Consider the following 19,669-nt stretch of genomic DNA (forward strand, 5'->3'; position numbering starts at 1 on the left):
AAAAAATGTAGTAGCTTACTAAGGTAACTTAATGCAGACTTGGTGCATACTGCCTGCTGTATTTTGTAACAAAATCTGTATTTTAAGATATCTAACAGGAGAATATTTTTTCTTTAGAGTTTTATAGAAAAAGTACAATTTTATTAAAATAACCTGAGTTTTCTATTCTATTACAGTATCAGAACAGTTGTCCTTGTGAACCTGAGGCTGTTCAAGTGACCGAGCTACCCTTCAGTTTTATTCAGCATTCAGTCTAGGATAAAGCTTATTTCCAGACATTTTGGATGTATAGTGTATGTATAAAAAAACCCCAACACTTAAGTGTCAAACAGTTCCACTAGAATCTAAACGATGGAAAGATGACAACTAACAAATTATTTAGGTAAATTAAATAGTTTGCAAGTTTCCTTTGACGTGCTTAAACAAGCTTGTAATTAAAAAAATACTTCAGTATTCAAAAATAGGATTACCAAAGGCTAAACTGGAATAGGATTTGAAGGGAGCACCCCTGGCAGCTTCCCCTGGCAACCTGTAGTGCAAATACGTCAACTTCGTGACACTTGCCACGTGTCTGCAAAGCACGTTACTGTACTCTGCAGTTTCATCACCAAAAGGTTGCAAGTTAAAATAAATCCAAAGCATTACCCCACGTTTTGACAACCGAGATTCTGGAACAGCCTTTTTAGAAGAACACCAATGCAATAAAGCTCAGGTTGTTATTAAGTCGAATTTGATAAATTTAGGAATGGGAATATGAAGTATGGATGTTTAGGATTATCTGTAGCCCTAAGGCTAAAACTTTTAAACTAGCTATCGACACACCTTGGCTTGAAACTCTTCGCGTTGGTCAAGGGTCATTAGTCTAAAGAAATTTAGCATACACCCATGATATTACTAAAGTTAAGGAATCCTAATTACCAATGCGGACAAGCAAAATGCCCAATCTAGTCCAAATGAAACAAAAATAACAATTGTTTAAATACTTTTTAACCACATTCACACAAGATGAAGAACACCCACTAGTGCTCACTTTAAACAATTTTATTAATTTCCAAAAAAACACTGCAGTTGGGATCATACACATTCCTGTTGTGTCAGAAAAGGGTTTTGTGATGGTAGAGTGTTTATCAGCGCATTACAGTATTTATCCTACATATTTCCGTAACCATATTTTTGAATAAACGTGTAGCACAAGTTCAGTTTTACTTTATGCATGCAGGAGTTGCAGAAAGTTTAGGAAAATGGTCTTTTTTTCAAGGTAAGAAACACTCCAGCCATTTGATAAAAATGGAGGTAGTTTTAAGAATATACGATACCAAGTGTCTGAACAGTGCTGTATTACACCGTTAACTTGCTTGTTTTGAGATAGCCTGATTATTTCGTAGGGGAACAGTTCAATTGTATGCTGGTTACAGTTTCTTTACACAGATTGCCTGACATCAAGTTCTCTGATCCAAACACTACTTTGATACCTTCACTTTATTTTATAAATTTCCAGTAAGGACTTGAGAGCCAGTGAGTGCTGGACAGGGGCTCAGGAAGTCTCATTCCTAGCACTTCTGTGACTTACAGCCTGGAGGTAAGTCTCTAAACTGGAGAGAGTGGCTGTTCCCAGCTTTACACTTGGCTCCTCCCCACGTTACGGTATCTCCAATAGCCACAAGTTAAGTGTGTGCAGTTGCTGAAAGCATAGCTTACACAGCGAGTAAGGGGCAACAAAATGTTCATGCTAACGAAGCAGTGGGGAATCCCACTGCTCAGCCTCTTATACTACAAAAATTTAAGTTATAAAATCCCCTTCTCAGATTTATTTTACAAGTTCATTTGCCTTTTTGTAAAAAAAAAAAAAGTAAATAAGCGTAAACATTTTCAGATCTTGCATTCTGCCTGATAAAAGAATGTTGCCTTCTTCCAGGCCTTTTGTTTGGCAGCCAGTCTTACAGTAGTATTAATAATCATCCTCTTCATCAGAATCCAATACTTTCCTTCTGTTGAACTAAAATGAAATACGAAATGTGAAAATAGAAGGGTCACAGTAAATCCAACATAGAGCAAGCCTTTCAAACTCTGTGCATTTGACAATGAATGCATTACATGGGAGCAGAACATTCACCCCATCACCCACCTTCCGCCCAGAGTCCCTGCCTGGCATAATGGCCCAGGACAGACACGAGGTAATCTGCCTCACGACAGAAGGCTGATATCCCAGTGCCAGCATCTGCAAATTTTACTATTGATAAGGACTGCCATGATTTAATCCCAGCGCTTAACACTCTACGTTAGAGAGGTGGTAACTACAAAGTTAAGTTCTACCCTGAACCAAAATGGTCCAATACATGCAATTTTTCTGCTCTATTTTATAACAAATTAAAATAACTTTTAGGAAATACAGCTTACCTTTACCGTTGTTTTCTTTTCTGTTTGCTGACTCACTTTTTCAAGTATTTCTATCAAACCTTGTTCTGATACCTAAGAAAGCAAAAGAAAAGCTGTATAAACACATTCTGAGATGGTTAGTATCCAACAACCGAATCATACTTTCCCTTCTTATAAAAGGCATTTGATGGAATTATACAATAATATTTAAAGCTCTCAATTGCCTTTTTCATATTAAAAGCATCCCTTTTTCAGAGTGAATTAGGTTTGAAAATTAATATATGTGAGAAAGAATAAGAAAAACATAACTCACCTTTCCAGCTAGCTGTCCAAATCTTGCCATCTGTATAAGATAATTCTCTACTGCTTTTGCTTTGTCTGGTTTCACAAGTGCTAAATTGCTTACTGCAACAAAAACAGGCTCCGTTCATTTTGTTCTAAAACATACTCAAATACCTTCACTAGTAACTAAAAAATGACAAATGTCCCTAATGAAACCATCTTCTTCATGCCAGGGTCATGAAATAAGTTGAAAAAGGCATTTACATTTATGTAAAATAAAGATACAAGATAGTTATGTTCCTTATTCTTAAATATATGTTCCTAATTAAAAAAAATATTTTGATTAACTATCATCGTTCAGATGTCAGTTAACCTCTCCCCTCCAATCATCAATATCACCAACTGAAAAGCTGTAGTAGTTTTATCTTCCCATCAGCAACAGCATTTTTCTAGTCTGGCCTCTATACAAACACATACGTGCTTGATTTGAGCAGCACTGGAGTACACAAAATGAGATTTTTTTTATTAGAAAGTTACTTGGATACTTACATCTTGCACGAGCTGCTTGATCTAGAACTTGAGCTAAAATTGTATTTCTTATCTCTGCTTCCCTGTAATGAAAAGTTAGCCACACATTAAAAGTGGGCATATTCCGTGCAATTGCAAGACAGAACCAAACCTTACTATTTATTTAGAACTTTTCAATAAGTCTTCATATACTTATAATATTTAACTAAGTATTTGCAAAACTGGCAGTTTATGCTTTTCAGTTAATACAAACTTTTACTGTGGAAAGTCTAGCTCTTTAAATACTCATTTTCAATTTTCTACTTAGTGCAAATACTAAATGCTGTTTTCCACACTAAGCTCTGATATGAATCGTTTTGTTTCATATTTTTAACTGCAATAGCTGTCCCAAAAAAATCCAATCAATTAGGAAAGCATGTTCCTGTTGCACTAACAGAGCCAAATCCAAACTCATCACTCGGACAAAACTCCATTTTGGGAGGAGTTCTGCCAGCCTTCAAGATTTTCCTATGACCAACTCTGAAAAGCCGAGGTTTCTGAGTTCCAGAAGGAGATGACAGCGGGAGTGATGATGCTTCCCCAGAACATCCTATTAGATCACTAAGGGGCATGAGACTATTGCACTCAGGTGAGTCCCAAAGCGAAAATGAGCTGCTACTGCTGTTTTCCTCCACGTCCTCCCTCCCCAGTCAGGGTTCAGGCTGCCTGACAACTGTTGTAGATCATCCGAGAGAGTCATGGCTTGGGAGTCACGCTTGGATCAATCAGATTTTAGCTATGCTTGGATTAAATCTTTGACATTTCAGATTCTTTGTTGGTAGTTCTTCCAATAAAAACAAAAAAAATCAGGTGAGTGTTCCAAAGAAATTAAATACCCCCAAAAAAATTTAAAAAAGCAAAAGGTTCAAAGCTATTAGATGTAAAACCAAAAAGTGATAGTTCTCATTGATACCTCTGTTTTGCTTCCTGTTGCGATGGATCACCGGAAGGATCCTACAGAATGAGATCAGAATAAACACGATCACCCAGAAACATTCCATACAGGATAGTAAGTTTAAATATTTCAGCAGAGTCAACGTAAGCTAAACCTGGCTGCTAAACTCGCCTGACCGCGCACGAGATCCTGAAAATAAGAATTTGCTGCCCTAGCAAATAAATATGCCCTACCATGCTTTCCTCACAAAGCAGTAACACAAACTAGCGCAATGACGAGTGCTACTGGATCTATCCAGAGACTGTTGGTTTGGATATTAAAAGGCTTTCCTGTAACGTCTAAGATAATAAACTTTCCCAAAGCCCAGAAAACAGACAAAAGCATTTTAAACTCATTAAAGTAAACTAAGGACAAATGAAATTCATGTAACACTTTATCAATACAGAAGAAAACACAGCCCTAGCATGGTATTTTGGGACTAATACAGGCACCCGAGATCACTATTCAGAAGCAAATAACAAAAAAAAAAAAAAAGGAAAACCCCTGAACTTTATGTTGAATTTGCACCTCCAATTTTATAGGTAACATTTCAAAGTGTGAAAGCACAACGGGAAACCATACGGAGAGAGGTAACGAGGCTGATGGTGGGCATGGAAGGAACCTTCACAGGAGCGGCAGCACAGACCGAGCCGCCTCAGCCCCGGGAACGGGGACGGCTGGATAGGCTGGCGCCGCGAACCCGCAGGATCGCCAGCGGCACGGAGGGTCGGGCAGGGAGCGCGTACGCGCTGAGCCGTCCGCGGCAGCGGCCGGGGCACCCGCGGCGGGCAGCAGGAGGCAGGCCCCAGCCACCCCGGAGGAGCGCAGGCGGCGCTGGGGGCCCGGTGGCCGCCCCCTCCCCCAGTCCCTGAGGTCGCAGTCGGCGAAGTTTCCAGCCAAAGCACCGAGCGCGGCCGGGCCGCCTCCCCCCGGCCTCCAGCCCAAGCCTTTATTCATGGCGAGGCCTCCTCAAGGCGCGCCCCCTCCTCCCCGCCGCTCCCACTCCCGCATTCCCGAGCGGCGGCCGCCACACAGGCCCGGAGGAACCGGGCGCTGCCGTGCCCGGCGAGACCCCGGCGGCAGGGAGCGGGGCGGGGGCCCCCCGCCTTACCCCGTGCTTGGCCTGCAGCTCAGCCAGACGCTGCTGCCGCAGCGCCTCCAACTCCTCGTCCGCCATGGCTGAGGGGCGGGCGCCGCAACCGCCCCACCTCGCGCCTGCGCCGCCGCCCAGCGGGCGAGTGCGGGGTCGGGCCGTCCCCGGGCGCCGGCCTCGGCGTCCGGAGGGCTCCCCCTGGTTCTCCTCAGCCCCGCTCCATGCAGCATTTCGCAGCCCCTTCCCTGCCGCGTCCCGGCCCGCCGGGCGGTGAACCTGCGAGCGGCCGCGGCGGGGGAGAAGCTGTGAAGAGGAAGCGGGGCAAACTGCAGCCCATTTTTTGAGAGCTGGTGGCAGGAGGAGCCCGGGCCGGGCTGGGCCTGCCGGCTCTCGGGGTCCGGGTCCGCGGGGGGCGGAGCGGGGTGGGGCCGTTACGCCGGGTAAGCTGGTTCTGGCCTGGTTTGTCCTGGTTTGAGCGACAAGGGACTCATTTATCCTCTAATGCCTGGCAAAACCGCACTTTTAGAAGACTCTAGTGTCTGAATTTGTGAAAATACGTATTTTATTTCATAGCTAGCTATGGTGTGCGTGTTTCAAGGTCTCGGTGTTTTCGAGCTCGCCAGGTGCAGGGATGAGCAGGAGCGAGACCCGGACACTCGATGCAAGCTGACAGCAGGATTATCTCATACATGAACGTCACATTCGATAGAAATTAGAAAGTTTGCTGAGGGAAGACGGGAAGAAGGCGGACACCCCCCGGGCGCCGACGCCGGGCGCCTCCACAACTCGCCAGAGCTCCCCGGAATCTCCTCGTCACCCCCCCGCGACGTGTCCCCCCCGCGGGCGCCGGCCCACACGCAGACGCTGCGGCCGGTGCCCCCCGAGCTGCAGGACCCCCGCCCGTCCTCAGGGACCCCAGGGAGCGCTGAGGAGGGGGGGGCGCGCAACGGGTTTATTTTGTGCTATCGCACACAAATCTATAACATTTTTAACGAGAAAAAGGCGGGTTTGGGTGAATCCCCTTCCCCCGTCAGGTTCGGCCGCGCATCCCCGTCGCCACGGCAACGGCCTGGCGGCCCCGCCCGCCCCCGTGCGTCTTCACCACGGCAACCGCTTCCGGATGGATGGGCGGGAGGATGGGCCAATCACAGCGCGGGTGCCGCGCTCCGATTGGTCAAATTGCCTCGCCGGGGTGGGGCGCGGTGGGGATTGACGGCGACGACGGGCTAATGAAGCGGGGCTTCTTAAGGAGGGGGGCGGGTGCTGGGGCTGTGTCCGATGGGCGCACGGCGTGGGCGGGCTGGGGCGCTCCGGAAGCAGAGGAGGCCAGGGGAAAATGGCGGCCAGCTCGAAAACAGAGCGGGGCGGCTCGGGCGGAAAGTGGGGCCCGGCGGTCGGGTCCCCAGTCGAGCCGGGGCCGCCACGGGCACGTGGTGAGGCAGCGGGGAACATGGCATGGGGCCTGAGGGGCCCCCGAGGGGGGACGGGGGAGCTGAGGGGACGCCGAGAAGGATGGAGGGCGCTGAAGGAGTAAGAGAGGGCCCTGAGGGGGGGGCTGGGGAACGGGGAGCCTGAGGGGGAACGGGAGGGTGGGGGGGATAAGGGGGAGGGCGGGAGGTCCTGAGGGGGAATATTGTAGTGGGCTGAGGGGGTACATGAGGGGGGTGACCTCAGGGGAGACCTGGTTTGGGGAGGGTCGGGGGACCTGAGGGAACCCTGAGTTTGCCGAAGGTGGGCTGAAGTGGGCCCTGAGCTGGGGCAGGCGCTGTGAGGGGAAGATGGGGATGGGCTGAAGGGTGATGGGGGGGTGCTTTGGGGGGGTGGGGGGGAGAGTTGGGGGTCCCTGACGGTGCCACCACCCTTCTCCCAGCTCAGTGGGCAGCTCTCGCCCCGGCTCTTCCACAAGCTGCCCCCACACATTTGCATCTCCCTGAAGAGCATCTTGGCTGAGGACTTTCTGTGAATGAGGTGAGGCTCTGGGATGGAGATGATGCTAGTGGGGGCGGCCCCCTTATCTCCAGGGGGGTGACACTGGAGCTGCCATGTCCCATGTCATCCCCCCCACCCTGGGACATCTTCCTTGTCTTCTCTAAGTGTGGCTGCTATGTCCTCTCCTACACCAGCAGCAGTGGTGACAATGATTTATCCTCCTACATCTATGACCTGGACTGGTGTGAGCTCAACGTCCAGAGCAAGCTCAAGCTGGTACCATATCCTTCCCCTGTGTGGTGGACCCTTCCCTCCTCCTCCTGGGAGCTCCCCCAGCGTTTGGGGTAGCTCAGTGGCTGTCCCCCTCCCACACTGTGTTCCTGCTCCTGCAGGTGTGGCAGGTTCCTCTTCCAGGATGAGGAGACCTACAGCAACCTGTATCTGACAGTCTGCGAGTGGCCCAGCGACTCCTCCAAGGTTGTTGTCTTCAGCTTCAAGTGAGTGCGTCCCACCTCTACTGCTATATAGCCCCCCAGCAGGGGCCTCCTCCTCACTGTCCCCCTTCCCCTACAGCACCGGCTCTGCCAACAGCCTCCTTGTCAATGTGATGATGATGAGCAACAAGAACCACTGGGACATTTACATCAGTGCTGTAGCCACACACCCCCCTCCCCAGCTGCCGGGGCACAGCCTTCACCCACCAGGGTGAGCCCCTACTGTGCTGCCGGCCCCCACGCTCCCTCCCAGAGCCCTCCAGGACACCCTAGGGTCCCTTGTGTTCCCCCAGGGCTCCCTGGAGCCTTCTGGGACCCCCTGGAGATCCCTGGAACCCTGCCACACACCCTCCAGGACACCCCCACCCTACTGGGGCCTGCCTCAAGGACCCCCTGGAACCACTGTGACCCCCTGTTTCCCCCACCAGGTGACACCAGCTCCTACCAAATCCTCTTGGAGTGCCAGAGCCCACCGGTGTATCTTGGCAAAATGACAGATGACTGAGAGAGAGGAACTGAGTGGGGACACCCTGGATGGCAGAGAGAAGGATAACGGAGCGCTGCATAGCAGAGACAGACGGGGCTCCGATGGGATGAGAGAGAGGGAAAAGAAGAAAAGTGCTACAAGGCGCTGTGGAGATTGAGGAAGGTATTTATTCTAAACCTTAAAAAGAGAGTCAACTGAATGATGTTTTTTTTTTTCCCCCCAATATTTTGACAGAGCGCACTGAAGTACTTTATTTCTGTCTCACTGTCAGTGGCACATTTCCCTGGCAGTTCAGTAGCACCTGAGCTGCTGCCCAAGCATTCACACACCATTCATGGTGTCGCACACACACGCACTTACTCCCATGTGCACTTCCTCCTTCTTCAGGCTTGACCCTCGGTTTCCCACAGCAGTGTCTCAGGTGCCAAATTTTATAAAATAATTAATTTAATTGGAAGGTACAGCAGCAAGAACAGCCCAGGCTGGATGCCTCCAAAGAGAAGGACTCCAAACAAAGAAATCCCTGGGCAATGATACCCTTGTGCTCTCTACACCCGCCCCTCATGTGCCCTTCACACACTGTCCAAGTGTCTTTTAGCCCAATGGTTAGGGACTTCTAACACCTGATTGTTTTTTTTTTCCCTGTGTCCAGGCAGGCTCTTATTTTGTTGATTTGCAGTTTTAGACGAGGGCTGGAGCATCCATATCTTCTGGTTTACATTCCTTTTGCACCTGTACTTGCACATGGAGAACCAAAGAGTCTCAGACTTGGGAAAAACACTACCAAAACATCACTGTGATACCAAAACACTTTGCCATACTAAAGGCTAAACACAGCACTGCATCAGCTGCTATGAAAATTACTAAGGAAAATAACTTTGTCACAGCATAAAGGCTTCAGCAAATCTAGTCACTCCTCCTAAATAAAGCTAGGCAAACAGCACAAATCACACCATATTATAATCCTAAGTAATTTATTCTCACTAAAACTTACTTATTTACATTAAACAACTAATATCCCTCAACGCTGAGCAGTGCAGCTGGCCCAATGTCCCTCCTCCTTGGGTGGCATGCAAAAAACCCTGTAGTCCAATTATAACTATGTGTTTTGGAGAGAGATAGTGTAATGGTATCAATTCCCAGCTGTGCGAGCTAAACTGGTGCCAGAGGAAAGTCAAATACTCTTAGAGTATAAGTGTTTTTAATGAGTGTATGTAAACGTAGGCACACCTTTTCAGCGTGGAGTGAATGACCAAGCTTTGTTCTTTATTGTTCCTTTTGCTCTTCAGGCTTTTACCCGTCCCTCTCGGCTGCATCGACCCTGTGAGCGAGGTGAGTGGTGGCAGCAGAAGCAGTGCGAGGGCTGTAGCTGCGGCAGTGGATCCATCAGCGTGGATTCTGGTTACGGCCCATATATTCCCTAAATATATATATTTGTGTGTGTGTGTAAATAGATGCATGAGTGTAAATGTCTGTGCTATATATGGACTTGTGCAGACAGAAAGGAAAAATAAAAAAAAAATTAATACTGAAAGCCAAAATCACCAATTCTTATGTTGTGGATAAGGCATCAGCCCAGCCTCCCTCCCTGATCTCCAGCAGACGCACTGCTGTCAACACCCCCCGGCCCTGGTGCCCCCCACGGAGCGATGCAGTGTCCCTGGGGCTTGTTGCGGGGGCAGAACCCCTGTGCCGCAGGTTTTTGGTGCGGAGGCGCTGTCTGTCGCTGCCTGGGCTGCGAATGCAGAGAGGGCAGAGCTGGTCCCTGCCTGGACTAAAGCGGGCTGAGAGCGGTCACCGCTCGTCACCCTCATGCGCGCCGGGAGCGGGATAACCGAGCGGGTGCTGCCGCCCGGCGGCTGGAGGCTGGTCCTGCAGGTGGGGAGCCGCGCGTGCGCTGTGGCCACGCCCCCGCCCCGCCTTGGCCCTCGCCCCCGGCGGCGCTGTGCGCTGGCTCCGCAGCGTGTGCGCGTGCGCGGCTTCGCGGAGGCCGGTCCGGCGGCGTCCGAAGAGCGAAGCAGGACCGCCGGGACTGCGGCGAGCTCCGCGCCACCTGGAGCGGGATCGGTGCCGCCCGCCTGGCCTCGAGAGCGCCATCGGCTCTCCAGTATCGGCTCTTACGCGTTACCGCGCCCCCGTCAGTTTTCCAGGTCTCCGTCTCTACGGCCCCACGGTCCTCCAGGGCCCCGGAAGCGCCTCCTCAGTCCTCCGACGCGCGTCTCCATGGCGCTTTAGTCCTCCAGGACCCCGTAAATGCTCATCAGTCTTCTGGAAATCATATGCTTCCAGCACTCTTCCGAAACCATAAAACACGATTAACAGTTAACCACAAAAATATCTGAAGATCGTAAAAATAAAGCGACCCCTGCAGAACTGTCTTCTCCACAGCAACAACTGGACAGAACTCACACAAAAGTAGTAAGAGAATCGCCAGAGGCGAGTCCCAGATGGAAATAAAAAGGGGCGGCGCTCTGCCTGCCGGGAACTGAAGGCCGGGGGAAAGCAGCGGCTGCTCTCGTCGCCGCCTTTGTGTTTTCGGGGGCGGTGGTGGGGTTGTCCCCGCCCCTTTCCCAGGGGATTGGGCGGTGGGCAGGGCCCGGGTGCGGGAGCCGCAGCCTGGGCCCGGGAGCTCGTTCTGCCGCGGGGCGCCCCGGGGCTCGGCGCTGTGCCGGGCCTTCGGCTGGGCGCGGCCCTGGGGCGGGCGCAGGTGCTTGGGCAGGTGCGTTGTTTTGGCGCTGAGAGAGGCCGAGGTGAGAAGGCTGAGCTAAGGCCTTCGGGACCAGTAAACATCCAGCCGCTTGCCTAGTAGAAAGCTGACTTGTATGCTGCTTTTTTGTTTCCTTTTTTTCAGGTCAGTAACTTCGTGATGAGTGTTTAGGGGGTGCCCAGATGGTTTAATAGCATGCTTTCCTTTATTCTAGGAGTGCTGCATTTTCCTAGAGTTCCTGACTTTATTGAAGATGGGGCTGTGGTTTTTTCACCAGTTTTGCAGTATGCTGCGTAAGTTGCTGATATTGTTTCTCTTAATTGGGTTGATGATGAGATTATTTTGTAGGGGTTAGGGTGAGCATTGTGTGTGCATCTGCACATGGCATTTCAGCATTTCTCAAGAAAGCAGCAGGGAGGTAAGGCATGGTGTTGTTCAGGGTATGGCATGGCTCGTCACTTTTCCCCATCGCCCAAAGAGTGCCACGGTGTCCCTAGAGTTTTTGCAGCTTGCAGCAGGCCCCTCGTAGATTGTGTCAGGGCATCGCTTATTTTGTGGGTCTGTAGAGAGCCCAGAGTCTGTGGGAAGACAGAAGATAGGAGGTGCCTGCCAAACACAGGGCACAGCTCAGAAGAGCAGCACCTGAGGAGTGGCTGCTGCAGGGGGTTCAGGGTTGCAAATACAGGATGGGAGCTGTCAGGAAGAGGTGGGGATCCTTCCCTGAAGCTGAGGAGAAGAGAAGGGATTTCTAAAGTTTTGGCGCTGGGATTTGGCTAGGAAAGGGAGGCAGGTTCATCAGTCTTTGTCATATCGGTTTTGCATTTGGGTTTGGGTGTTGACAGGGTCTGGTCTGTTCTAGTCTCTTGTATTTGAGGTGAGCCGGATAGTATCAAGGAGGAGCATGGGACTGGTGATTTCACAGAAATGCAATGGTAATTTTGTGTTTGTTGGTATCTTAGGTGCCATAAATAATTGTTGCTGCAGCCTCTGACTCTGGAATCAGCGTGAAGCAGGTGAGCGGATTGCCATGGCACCTCTGAGGATGAGGGTGTTGTGGAAGAGGTTGGCATCTACTCTCATGGTGGTCACCGCCGGAGCTGTGGTTTCTTTTTGTTTTGCAGATGAAGAGGAACCTGGTGACTGCAGCTTATTGAGGTTTTTTTGGTATTTCTCAGTCTATCTCTGTTCACCTCACTGTCACCTTTTTTAATTCCTCCCTCTCAGCCCTGTAGCTCATCACTATTCTTTGTTTCTCTCTGTCTGGTTCCCTGTTGCCTCCTCCTCTCTGGTCTGTAGCCCATTGCTGTTTTCGTTCCCCTGTGGCTCCCTTTCCCTATTTTTCACCGTCCCTTCTCTGCTCTATAGCCGATCGCTGTTGTACTGGGTTTACGTGACAAGGTTTTGTTAGCTGAGTTGTGGGGGGCAGGGGCTGCAGGGGTAGGTTCTGTGAGAAGACACCAGGAGCTGCCCCCATGTTGGGCACAGCCAGTTCCAGCTCTGAAATGGACCTGCTGCTGGTCAAAGCTGAGCCCGTCAGCAACGCTGGCTGGGAGCAGAGTCCCTTGCAACCCATGGAGGACCCCATGTTGGAGCAGAAAAAGAGCAGGAGGAGGGAGGAGCCCTCACTCCCTGTCACCACAACCCCCACTCCCTGTTACCCTGCATTGCTCGGGGGCAGGATGAGTGAAGATAATCCCAGGAAAAAAGAAGAGGGGTAGTGGGAAGGTGTTTTTTAGATTTGTTCTTATTTTGCGTTATTTGATTGACAATAAATTAAATTAATTTCCCCAAGTTGAATCTGTCGTGCCTGTGATAATAACTGAGTGATCTCTTTGTCCTTGTCTCAACCTACAGACTTTTTCATTTTAATTTTTTCCCCTGTCTTGATAGAGTGGCTTGGTGGGCACCCAGGGGCCAGCCACGGTCAATCCACCCTAGCTTACTTCTATCACGCTCCCTGTCCCTGTTTTTTTTTAATGCTCGACTATGTTTCTTGTACCCTATCTCTTTTGAAACTTTCTTTCTTCCTCTCCACCCCTTTCTTCTTAATTCTTGCTTATGTTTCTTGAACCCAGTTAGTTTTAAAAATTTTCCTGCTACCTTTCACTCTCTCTGCCTTCCAACTTAATTTTAATTTCTTTCCCATGTTTCTTGTACCTTGTTGCTTTTCATAATTATCTTCCTCAGTCTCTCTCTATACAGTTCTGTGTACCTATCTTTAGTTCTTGGGTATGATACTTGTATCCTGTGCCTTTCAATTTTGTGTCTATGTCTCCTTCTAGCCATCTCTATAATTCTCTTCGCTCTCTGTTCTGCCCCCTGTCACTTTTAAAATTTTTTTCTACATCTCACTGTTATTTTTAGCTTATGTTTCTTGTACCCTGTTGCTTTTTTGAAATTTTCTTTCAATGTGTACTACTGTCTGGGTCCCTGTTTCTATTTTTTTATTTTTTATTTCTTGATGATGTTTCTTTTCCCCTGCTCCTTGTCTTGTCTCTGTCTTCTTGTCCTGCTGGTCCTTTCCACCTCTCTCTCCTGGTCCCCGTGTCTCTTATTTATTCCTCCATTTCTCTGTCTCTTGTTGGTTTTGGTTTTTTTTGGTTTTTCTTTTTTTTTGTACAGTCTCGCCTCTCTCCACATGGCTGTCCTACTCCCCACCCCTCTCTTATTCATGGTGTCCTGTTTCCTGGCTTCCTGTCCCACACCCTTTCTCTATGTCCCTCTGTCCTTTCTCCTCCTTTTCTCTTCCCTTTTGTCCCTCTGTCCTGCTGCATTTGGGCACTGATCCTTGTAGCCAACTCATTGCTGGGATTCCTTATGCACACTAAGGAATAAACATTTCCTGCCTCCTCTGTGCCCCTTGATGCATTTGCAGCCCGCCACGTGCAGAGCTTATTGCTGGGGACAGGCACAAGGGAGAGGGTGATGTGCTGTGGGGCTTTGGCAATGGTCCCTGTTTCCAATGGGCTCCAGCCGAGGTGAGACCCATGAGGTGAGGATGGGCTGGGCCAGGCTCAGGTGCAGCCAGGGAGGCTGAGGATGGGGCTGTCCCTGCTGTGCCGAGGGGGCTGCCTGGGCAAGCCTGCCTGCTGGAGCTGGGCGAGGAGTGAAATAAAGGGGGTTCCACAGGCAGCTGCCTCCAGCAAGGAGCAGACAGTCCCCATGGTGAGGAAGGATCCCTCCTGGCTACCCTTGACAGAGCGTTGGGAGCTCACTGCCTCAGTCTGCCACATGTGTGAGCCACTGTGCCTCTGGGATGCCTTGTGGGAGAAGAGCATCGAGGCACCCACTGCCTGCTCCTAGGCGGGCAAGGGTCAGGCTCCCAGCACCATGGAGGAGGAAGGGGCAGAGAGAGAAGCCTCTGGGCAGTGAAGGTCCCCCACCTGTGCTAGGAGCTGCAGTGAGTCACGCGCCCTTCCCTGCCACACTTCTCCCAATCTCTGCCTGCGTCCTTGTCTGTCCCAGGCTCTGGCTCCCCAAAAGTTTTTGTTCTTCTGCCAATGCCACCCTGTACTCTGTCCCCTTCTCTGTTTCCTTTCTGCGCCTCTGCCTTCCCAGCTCCCCATCTGCTATTATTTCATTCTTCCCACACTGCCTTCTTCACTATTGCTTGTGAAAACTGCATTTGTAGGTCTCCCTCTACCCAGCGACCTGTCTGTATTTCCAGTGACTCCCTCTGCTCCGCCCCCGATTCCTCTTCCGTTGTCCTCTGCCCGTGGCTGTTGGTCCGACTCCATCTCCTGCTATTTAACTTGCTACCTACCTGTATGGCCAGTACCCTGTTGCTTTCCAAGTTTTCTTTCTGTGTCTCCATTTACCCAGATCTCCATCTGTGTTTTTTAATTCTTCTTGCCTGTCCTCTACTTTGTTATTTTTAAAATTTTGTTTCATTGTCTGTATTTATTCAGTTTGCTGAATTTTTAAATTTTTTTTCATATTTCATTAATGCAGAGGCTTTTTAAAATTTTCTTTCTACATCTCCATTGCAGTTTGCCGTCCATATTTCCTAATTATTTCCTTTTGTTTCCCCAATCCCCATCACTTCTTAAATTTCTTACTTTTATCCTGTTTGTTGTCTTTATTCCTTATCTTCTCTTAATTATTTCTTGTCTTTTCTTACTGCCGTCGCATTTAAAATTTTCTTTCTGTATCTGTTTTTGTTCACCATCCCTATTTTGTAATATTTTCTCTTTATTTATCCTACTGGCTAGCGCTTTTTAAATGTTCTTGCTATGTCTACTTTTGTTCACTTTGCTGTCATTTTAAAATTATTTATTGTCTTTCCTTAGTGCTGTTGCCTTTTAATTTTTCCTTCTACGTCTCCAATTTAGTTTGCCATTGTTATTTTGTAATTTGTTTCCTTGCTTCTTTAATCATGGATGCGCTTAAGATTTTTCTGTCTACATTCATCTCCTTTACCGTCTTTATTTTTAATTATTTCTTGTCTTTCCTTAGTGCCTTTTGTTTTTAGATTTTCTTTCTACGTGTTTTGAGTTCACTGTTTCTTTTTATTTTTTTCCTTATTTTCTTAATCCCTGTTGCTTATAAAATTTTATGTCTGAGCTCTTTCCCTCAGAAACCTGTCCTTGGGTTTGTTTGTGCCTCAGAGCCCTCTTACAATCCTCTGTGCCATCTAGGATGCTTCCATTTGGTCCCCGGCCTCCTGAGGACATCTGTACTCCGTTGCAATCCCCCCCGGACTTCCTCCTCGTGTCCCTGTACCTTCTTCGGTCTCTCTGGCCCATTCGGGACCCCTCTCATGGTGTCACAACAGCTATAGGTGCCTTCAAGGTTGCCCTTAGCACATCTTCAGCTTTGCTGCGGACCTTGCACACCCCTCTCCTTCCCTCAGAAGGCTTCCCGACTCCATATCTGTGACCCGGTGTTGGACACCGAAGTTTTGCTTAGCGTAAGTACCTAGACTGGCGAAGCCTTAGGCTGCAAGATGTAACCTAGCAACATAGCAAACTTTGGCTGAACGCCTGCTTAGTCCAAGAAAGATGGATAGTAGTTTTGTTTGACTTTGGTACATTGTAACTTAACTAACATAATGAAATTGTAGAAGTAACATTAAATGCTTAACATTATGAATTAGAGTGACCGTTATGATCAAAGGAAAGGGAACTCTAATTCGTGGAAATGAAGAAAGGGACCATTCTATCCTGAGTCAGCAGAAGAAGGATGAGATACAAGTGCAGATGGGACAAAGAGGTCACAAAACTAGGTCAGAAGGTAAAAGCACTTGCACCAAAACTCCAGTCATCGAAGAGGACATGTAATGGCTGAACAATTACATCAGAGACGAGACACATATTTTTCATGTGAACAGGGGCACGAATAGCTTATGTCATAGGTAGATAGCCGCGCCTAGACTCCTCTCTGAGAAGGAGTTTAGAAAGCAAGGGGATCCAGTCTGAACCTCGCTGCTCGGTGGGAGGGTCTTCCCGGGCTCTTCTTCAACACACAGCCCAGTTCTTCTGTCTTCTTCTCCTTCTAGCCGTGCCTCTATTAGTTCCCTGGCCTCCAAGGCAACATTTACTCGGTTCAGGTGCCCTCTGGATTTAATCATCACGTTCCCTATAATTTTCTGTCTCTCTGGTTTTGTTGGGACTTTTCTTCTCCTGGTCACGATGCCTCCCAGGAGTTTCCTGGCGCTCCGTATCCATCTTGTAGCATTTTAGGTGGGTCCATCTTTGAGCTGTAGAGCACTCACAGAGCTGCTGGGGATTTATGGAAAGTTGGGGCTGTTGGTGGCATTTCCCGTTATCCCAGGGGCAGCCAGGGGTCCCCAGGGCTGCATGGTGTCCCCAGGCTGCTCCTGACTTTGCCTACAGCACCCTGAGATGTCCCCAGCATGTCTGGGGCAGAGGGCTGGAGCCTGTGTGGATGGTGCTGGGAGACAGGGATTCTGAGCTGTCCCCGACAGGGCTCAGTGCCGGGGGCTTGGTGCCTCCATCGGCTGCAGGTGCGAGCCTCTGGGCAGCCTCGCAGCGTTGGAAGGGAGAGAGGAAGGCACTGGAGGGGTGGTAGTCTCCTGCTGGTGCCCAGAGCTGGGGTGAGTCGCACTTCCTCTTGTGTCCCGGTCCATCTCTGCTGCCCTGTCCCACATCCCTGCCCGCTTCCATGTCCCTCTGCGCCGGCCCACCTGCCTGACCACCTCCCAAAAACTTCCTGTGCTCCCCCTCTTCCATATACCTTGTCGCTTTTTACATTTTTTTCCCATGCTTCCTTCTGTTCTCATCCCCGTTCCTATTTCTTAATTCCTTTCTGTGTTTCTTGTAGCATGTTACTTGTTTTAAAACATTTTCTATGTCTCCCTCTATCCGACTCCCTGTCCCTATTTTTTTAATTCCTCCCTCTCTGCCCCGTACCCAGTTGCTTTAAACGTTTTCTTTCTATGTCTCCATTTATTATTTTCCTGTCCTTCTTTAATTTTTCCCTGTCTGTACTATACTCTGATAATTTAAAATTTTGTTTCTATAGCTACTTTTATCGAGTTCACGGTCTTTATTTTCTAATTCTCTCCTGCCTGTCCTGTACCCTGTTGCTTCCTCACTTTTCTTTGTGTCTACTTTTACCAAGCTCCCCACCTGTATTTTTATATTCTTCCCTGTGTTGTGTACCCCGCTGCTTTTTAAATTTACTTTTATGTATGTCTCTATTTTTTCCCCCGTTCTTATTTTTTAATTTATTGTTGTCTTTCCTTAAAGTTGTCATACTTTAAAGTTTTCTTTCTATTTCAAAGTCTATTCACGTTGCTGTCCCTCTGTGTGTTTTCCTGTCTATCCTGTACCATGTTGCTTTTTAAGTTTTCTTTCCATGTCTGCTTTAACCAATTCACTGTCTTTTTTATTTGTTTCTTGTCTGTCCTGTACCCCATTGCTTTTGAAATTTTCTTGCTATGTCTTTTGGTATTTTTCTCTGTATTCTTATTTTGTAACTTTTTCTTGTCTTAATGCCTCTGCTTTTATAATTTTCTTCCTATGTCTCTATCACCTTACCCTTATTTTTATTTTTTTTCTTGTCTTTCCTTAATATCTTTGCTTTTAAAATTTTCTTTCTATGTCAACTTTTATCCAGATTTCTGTTACCATTTTTAAATTGTTTTTCCTGGTTATCCTTTACCCAATTGCTTTAAATTTTTCTTTCTATTACATCTACTTTAACCAAATCACTGTTTTTATTTCTAATTTTTTCCTGTCTGTCCTGAATCCTGTAGCTTTTTCAATTTTCATTCCATGTCTATTTTTATCAAGCTCCCTATTTATATTTTTTAATTTATTCCTGTCTGTCACGTACCCTGTCATTTCTTACATTATATTTTCATGTATGTCTCTTTTTTTTTCTGCCCTATCCTTGTTTTTTATTTTTTTCCTTGTCTTCCTTAATGCCATTGCTTATTATGTTTTCTGTGTCAACGTTTATTACGTTTGCTGTGCCTACTTTTTATTGTTTTCCTATCTTTCCTGTACCTTGTCGCTTTTACAATTTTCTTTCTATGTCTCCATTTGTCTAGTTTTCTCTCCCCATTTTTGATTTTTCTCCTGTACCACAACTTTTAAGGTGCTGTTTCTGGCTGGCCATCGGTTGGTTGGGGGTGAGCGGTGGTTTTTTTTTTTTCCTTTCCATCGCTTGTTTTTCTCGGGTTTTATTTTCCTCTCTCTTTGTCCGTCCCGTCCCCCCGCTCCCCTTTTTAATTTTTGTTTTAGATTAATTTTTAATTATTAAACCGTGCTTATATTAACCCGTGAGTTTTCCTCACATTTTTACCCTTTCGGTTCTCCGCCCGCCCGCGCCGGCGGCCGTCGCTCCGGCCCGCAGGGGGCGCTGGTGCTCCGTGGCTGGAATTGGCCAGCAGGGGGCGGGCCCGCGCGGCGGGGGAGGGGGTGTGTGCGTGCGTGCGTGTGTCCCGCGCGCCCTTCCCGCCGCCCTTCAACGGCCGCCCCGCGCGCAGGGACCGTTAGGCGGGGCGGGGCGGCGTGAGGAGGGCGGGTCGCGAGGCGCCTTCCGTATCGTTTGATGGTTTTGAAGTGTGGCTCTATTAAAAGGTACCATCGTCTAAAAATCAAATGCGTTAACCTAGCAGTTCTCTGCTGTGTATCGGGTCTCTGCTGTCTGTAGTAACAAAGATAAAGTACTATTTTTTTACGTGGTTTTTTGGAAATGACACAGGTACAAAAGGTGCACTGGATTTGTTTTCTTTTTTCTTTTTTTTTCTTTTTTCATCATTAAGAGACGTGTTTATTGCATTCCAACTATTAAATTTTGCCCTAGCTTATGGAACAGAATCCACTTTAAATGGTGTGGAACTATATTGGTTCTAATCTATTTAATTAAGAGCCTATGGAATTGAAGATACACGTTGAAAACATTTAGGTTAACCCGCTTTAACTCACTGTCCATTACACCTTTAGGCTGCTGTTTCATAAATAGAGATTAAAACAGAGACAGAAGAGTAAACGGAGACCAGATTGCACAGAATGCTACAGAGGAAGGTGACCAAAAGACTGGAGTTGGGGAAGGAAAGGTGAGGCTAGGATAAAAACTAGCGCTTGCTCCTTTTTTACTGTTGTTCTTTACGGTTGCTTAGGTCAACGTATGGTGAGAAAATCTGAGCTGACCCCTACAGCATTTTAGACATTCCACACACATATGAGTCAGCAGCTGTTCTAAGAAAGGGTGTGGAAGTAGGACAAAATTGAATATCAAAACTGTATTAAAAGGAAAGCAGGCAATCTGCTGTCTGAGCAGTCTTTTACCTAGAATTATTTACAATAGAATTAAATAAGAGTTAGGCTGA

At 48.0% G+C, this 19,669-nt stretch overlaps 3 protein-coding genes across 6 annotated transcripts in view; 2 read left to right on the forward strand and 1 right to left on the reverse strand.

Annotated features, from left to right (window-relative positions):
- Positions 1-1,026: 1,026 nt before the first annotated feature.
- Positions 1,027-5,413, reverse strand: PDCD5 (programmed cell death 5). The gene is made up of 6 exons (XM_074582991.1): positions 5,271-5,413; positions 4,139-4,179; positions 3,208-3,269; positions 2,690-2,781; positions 2,398-2,469; positions 1,027-1,996 (listed from the first exon to the last, which is right to left on the reverse strand). Exons 1-6 carry the CDS (start codon positions 5,334-5,336, stop codon positions 1,949-1,951), a joined length of 381 nt encoding a protein of 126 aa, XP_074439092.1. The 5' UTR covers positions 5,337-5,413; the 3' UTR covers positions 1,027-1,948.
- A 1,149-nt stretch (positions 5,414-6,562) lies between these two features.
- On the forward strand, positions 6,563-9,591 carry LOC141741879 (DDB1- and CUL4-associated factor 15-like). 3 transcript variants are annotated; one of them, XM_074583008.1, is made up of 7 exons: positions 6,563-6,685; positions 7,123-7,220; positions 7,347-7,457; positions 7,574-7,678; positions 7,755-7,886; positions 8,104-8,324; positions 9,452-9,591. In XM_074583008.1, exons 2-6 carry the CDS (start codon positions 7,216-7,218, stop codon positions 8,105-8,107), a joined length of 357 nt encoding a protein of 118 aa, XP_074439109.1. In that variant the 5' UTR covers positions 6,563-6,685; positions 7,123-7,215; the 3' UTR covers positions 8,108-8,324; positions 9,452-9,591. The 3 variants fall into 3 exon arrangements, with proteins under 3 accessions (XP_074439109.1, XP_074439110.1, XP_074439111.1); XM_074583009.1 differs by having other exon boundaries at positions 6,571-6,782; XM_074583010.1 differs by having other exon boundaries at positions 6,572-6,685; positions 7,128-7,220.
- Positions 9,592-9,766: 175 nt separating this feature from the next.
- Positions 9,767-19,669, forward strand: part of LOC141741876 (neural-cadherin-like) — an 84,575-nt gene continuing 74,672 nt past the window's right edge. The window contains exons 1-5 of one of the 2 annotated variants that reach the window (XM_074582994.1): positions 9,767-10,881; positions 11,084-11,162; positions 11,829-11,882; positions 11,991-12,024; positions 19,284-19,396. The gene's annotated coding sequence lies outside the window, so the exon portion shown is untranslated. The remainder of the gene's footprint in view (positions 10,882-11,083; positions 11,163-11,828; positions 11,883-11,990; positions 12,025-19,283; positions 19,397-19,669) is intronic. The other variant, XM_074582993.1, reaches the window with a different exon arrangement.

The sequence above is a fragment of the Larus michahellis genome, chromosome 4 (genome assembly GCF_964199755.1).
Source record: "Larus michahellis chromosome 4, bLarMic1.1, whole genome shotgun sequence".
NCBI classification, from domain to species: domain Eukaryota; kingdom Metazoa; phylum Chordata; class Aves; order Charadriiformes; family Laridae; genus Larus; species Larus michahellis.

What these genes read in the sequence shown, in the direction of transcription:
- PDCD5 (XM_074582991.1), bottom strand. Translation starts at nt 5,336, where the DNA reads ATGGCGGACGAGGAGTTGGAGGCGCTGCGGCAGCAGCGTCTGGCTGAG. An exon ending in TCAAGCAGCTCGTGCAAGAT is followed by an intron (nt 2,782 to 3,207) that starts GTAAGTATCCAA and finishes TTTTTGTTGCAG; the next exon opens with TAAGCAATTTAGCACTTGTG. An exon ending in AAAAGAAAACAACGGTAAAG is followed by an intron (nt 1,997 to 2,397) that starts GTAAGCTGTATT and finishes ATTTCATTTTAG; the next exon opens with TTCAACAGAAGGAAAGTATT.
- LOC141741879 (XM_074583008.1), top strand. An exon ending in TCCAGAGCAAGCTCAAGCTG is followed by an intron (nt 7,458 to 7,573) that starts GTACCATATCCT and finishes CTGCTCCTGCAG; the next exon opens with GTGTGGCAGGTTCCTCTTCC. An exon ending in GTTGTTGTCTTCAGCTTCAA is followed by an intron (nt 7,679 to 7,754) that starts GTGAGTGCGTCC and finishes CTTCCCCTACAG; the next exon opens with CACCGGCTCTGCCAACAGCC.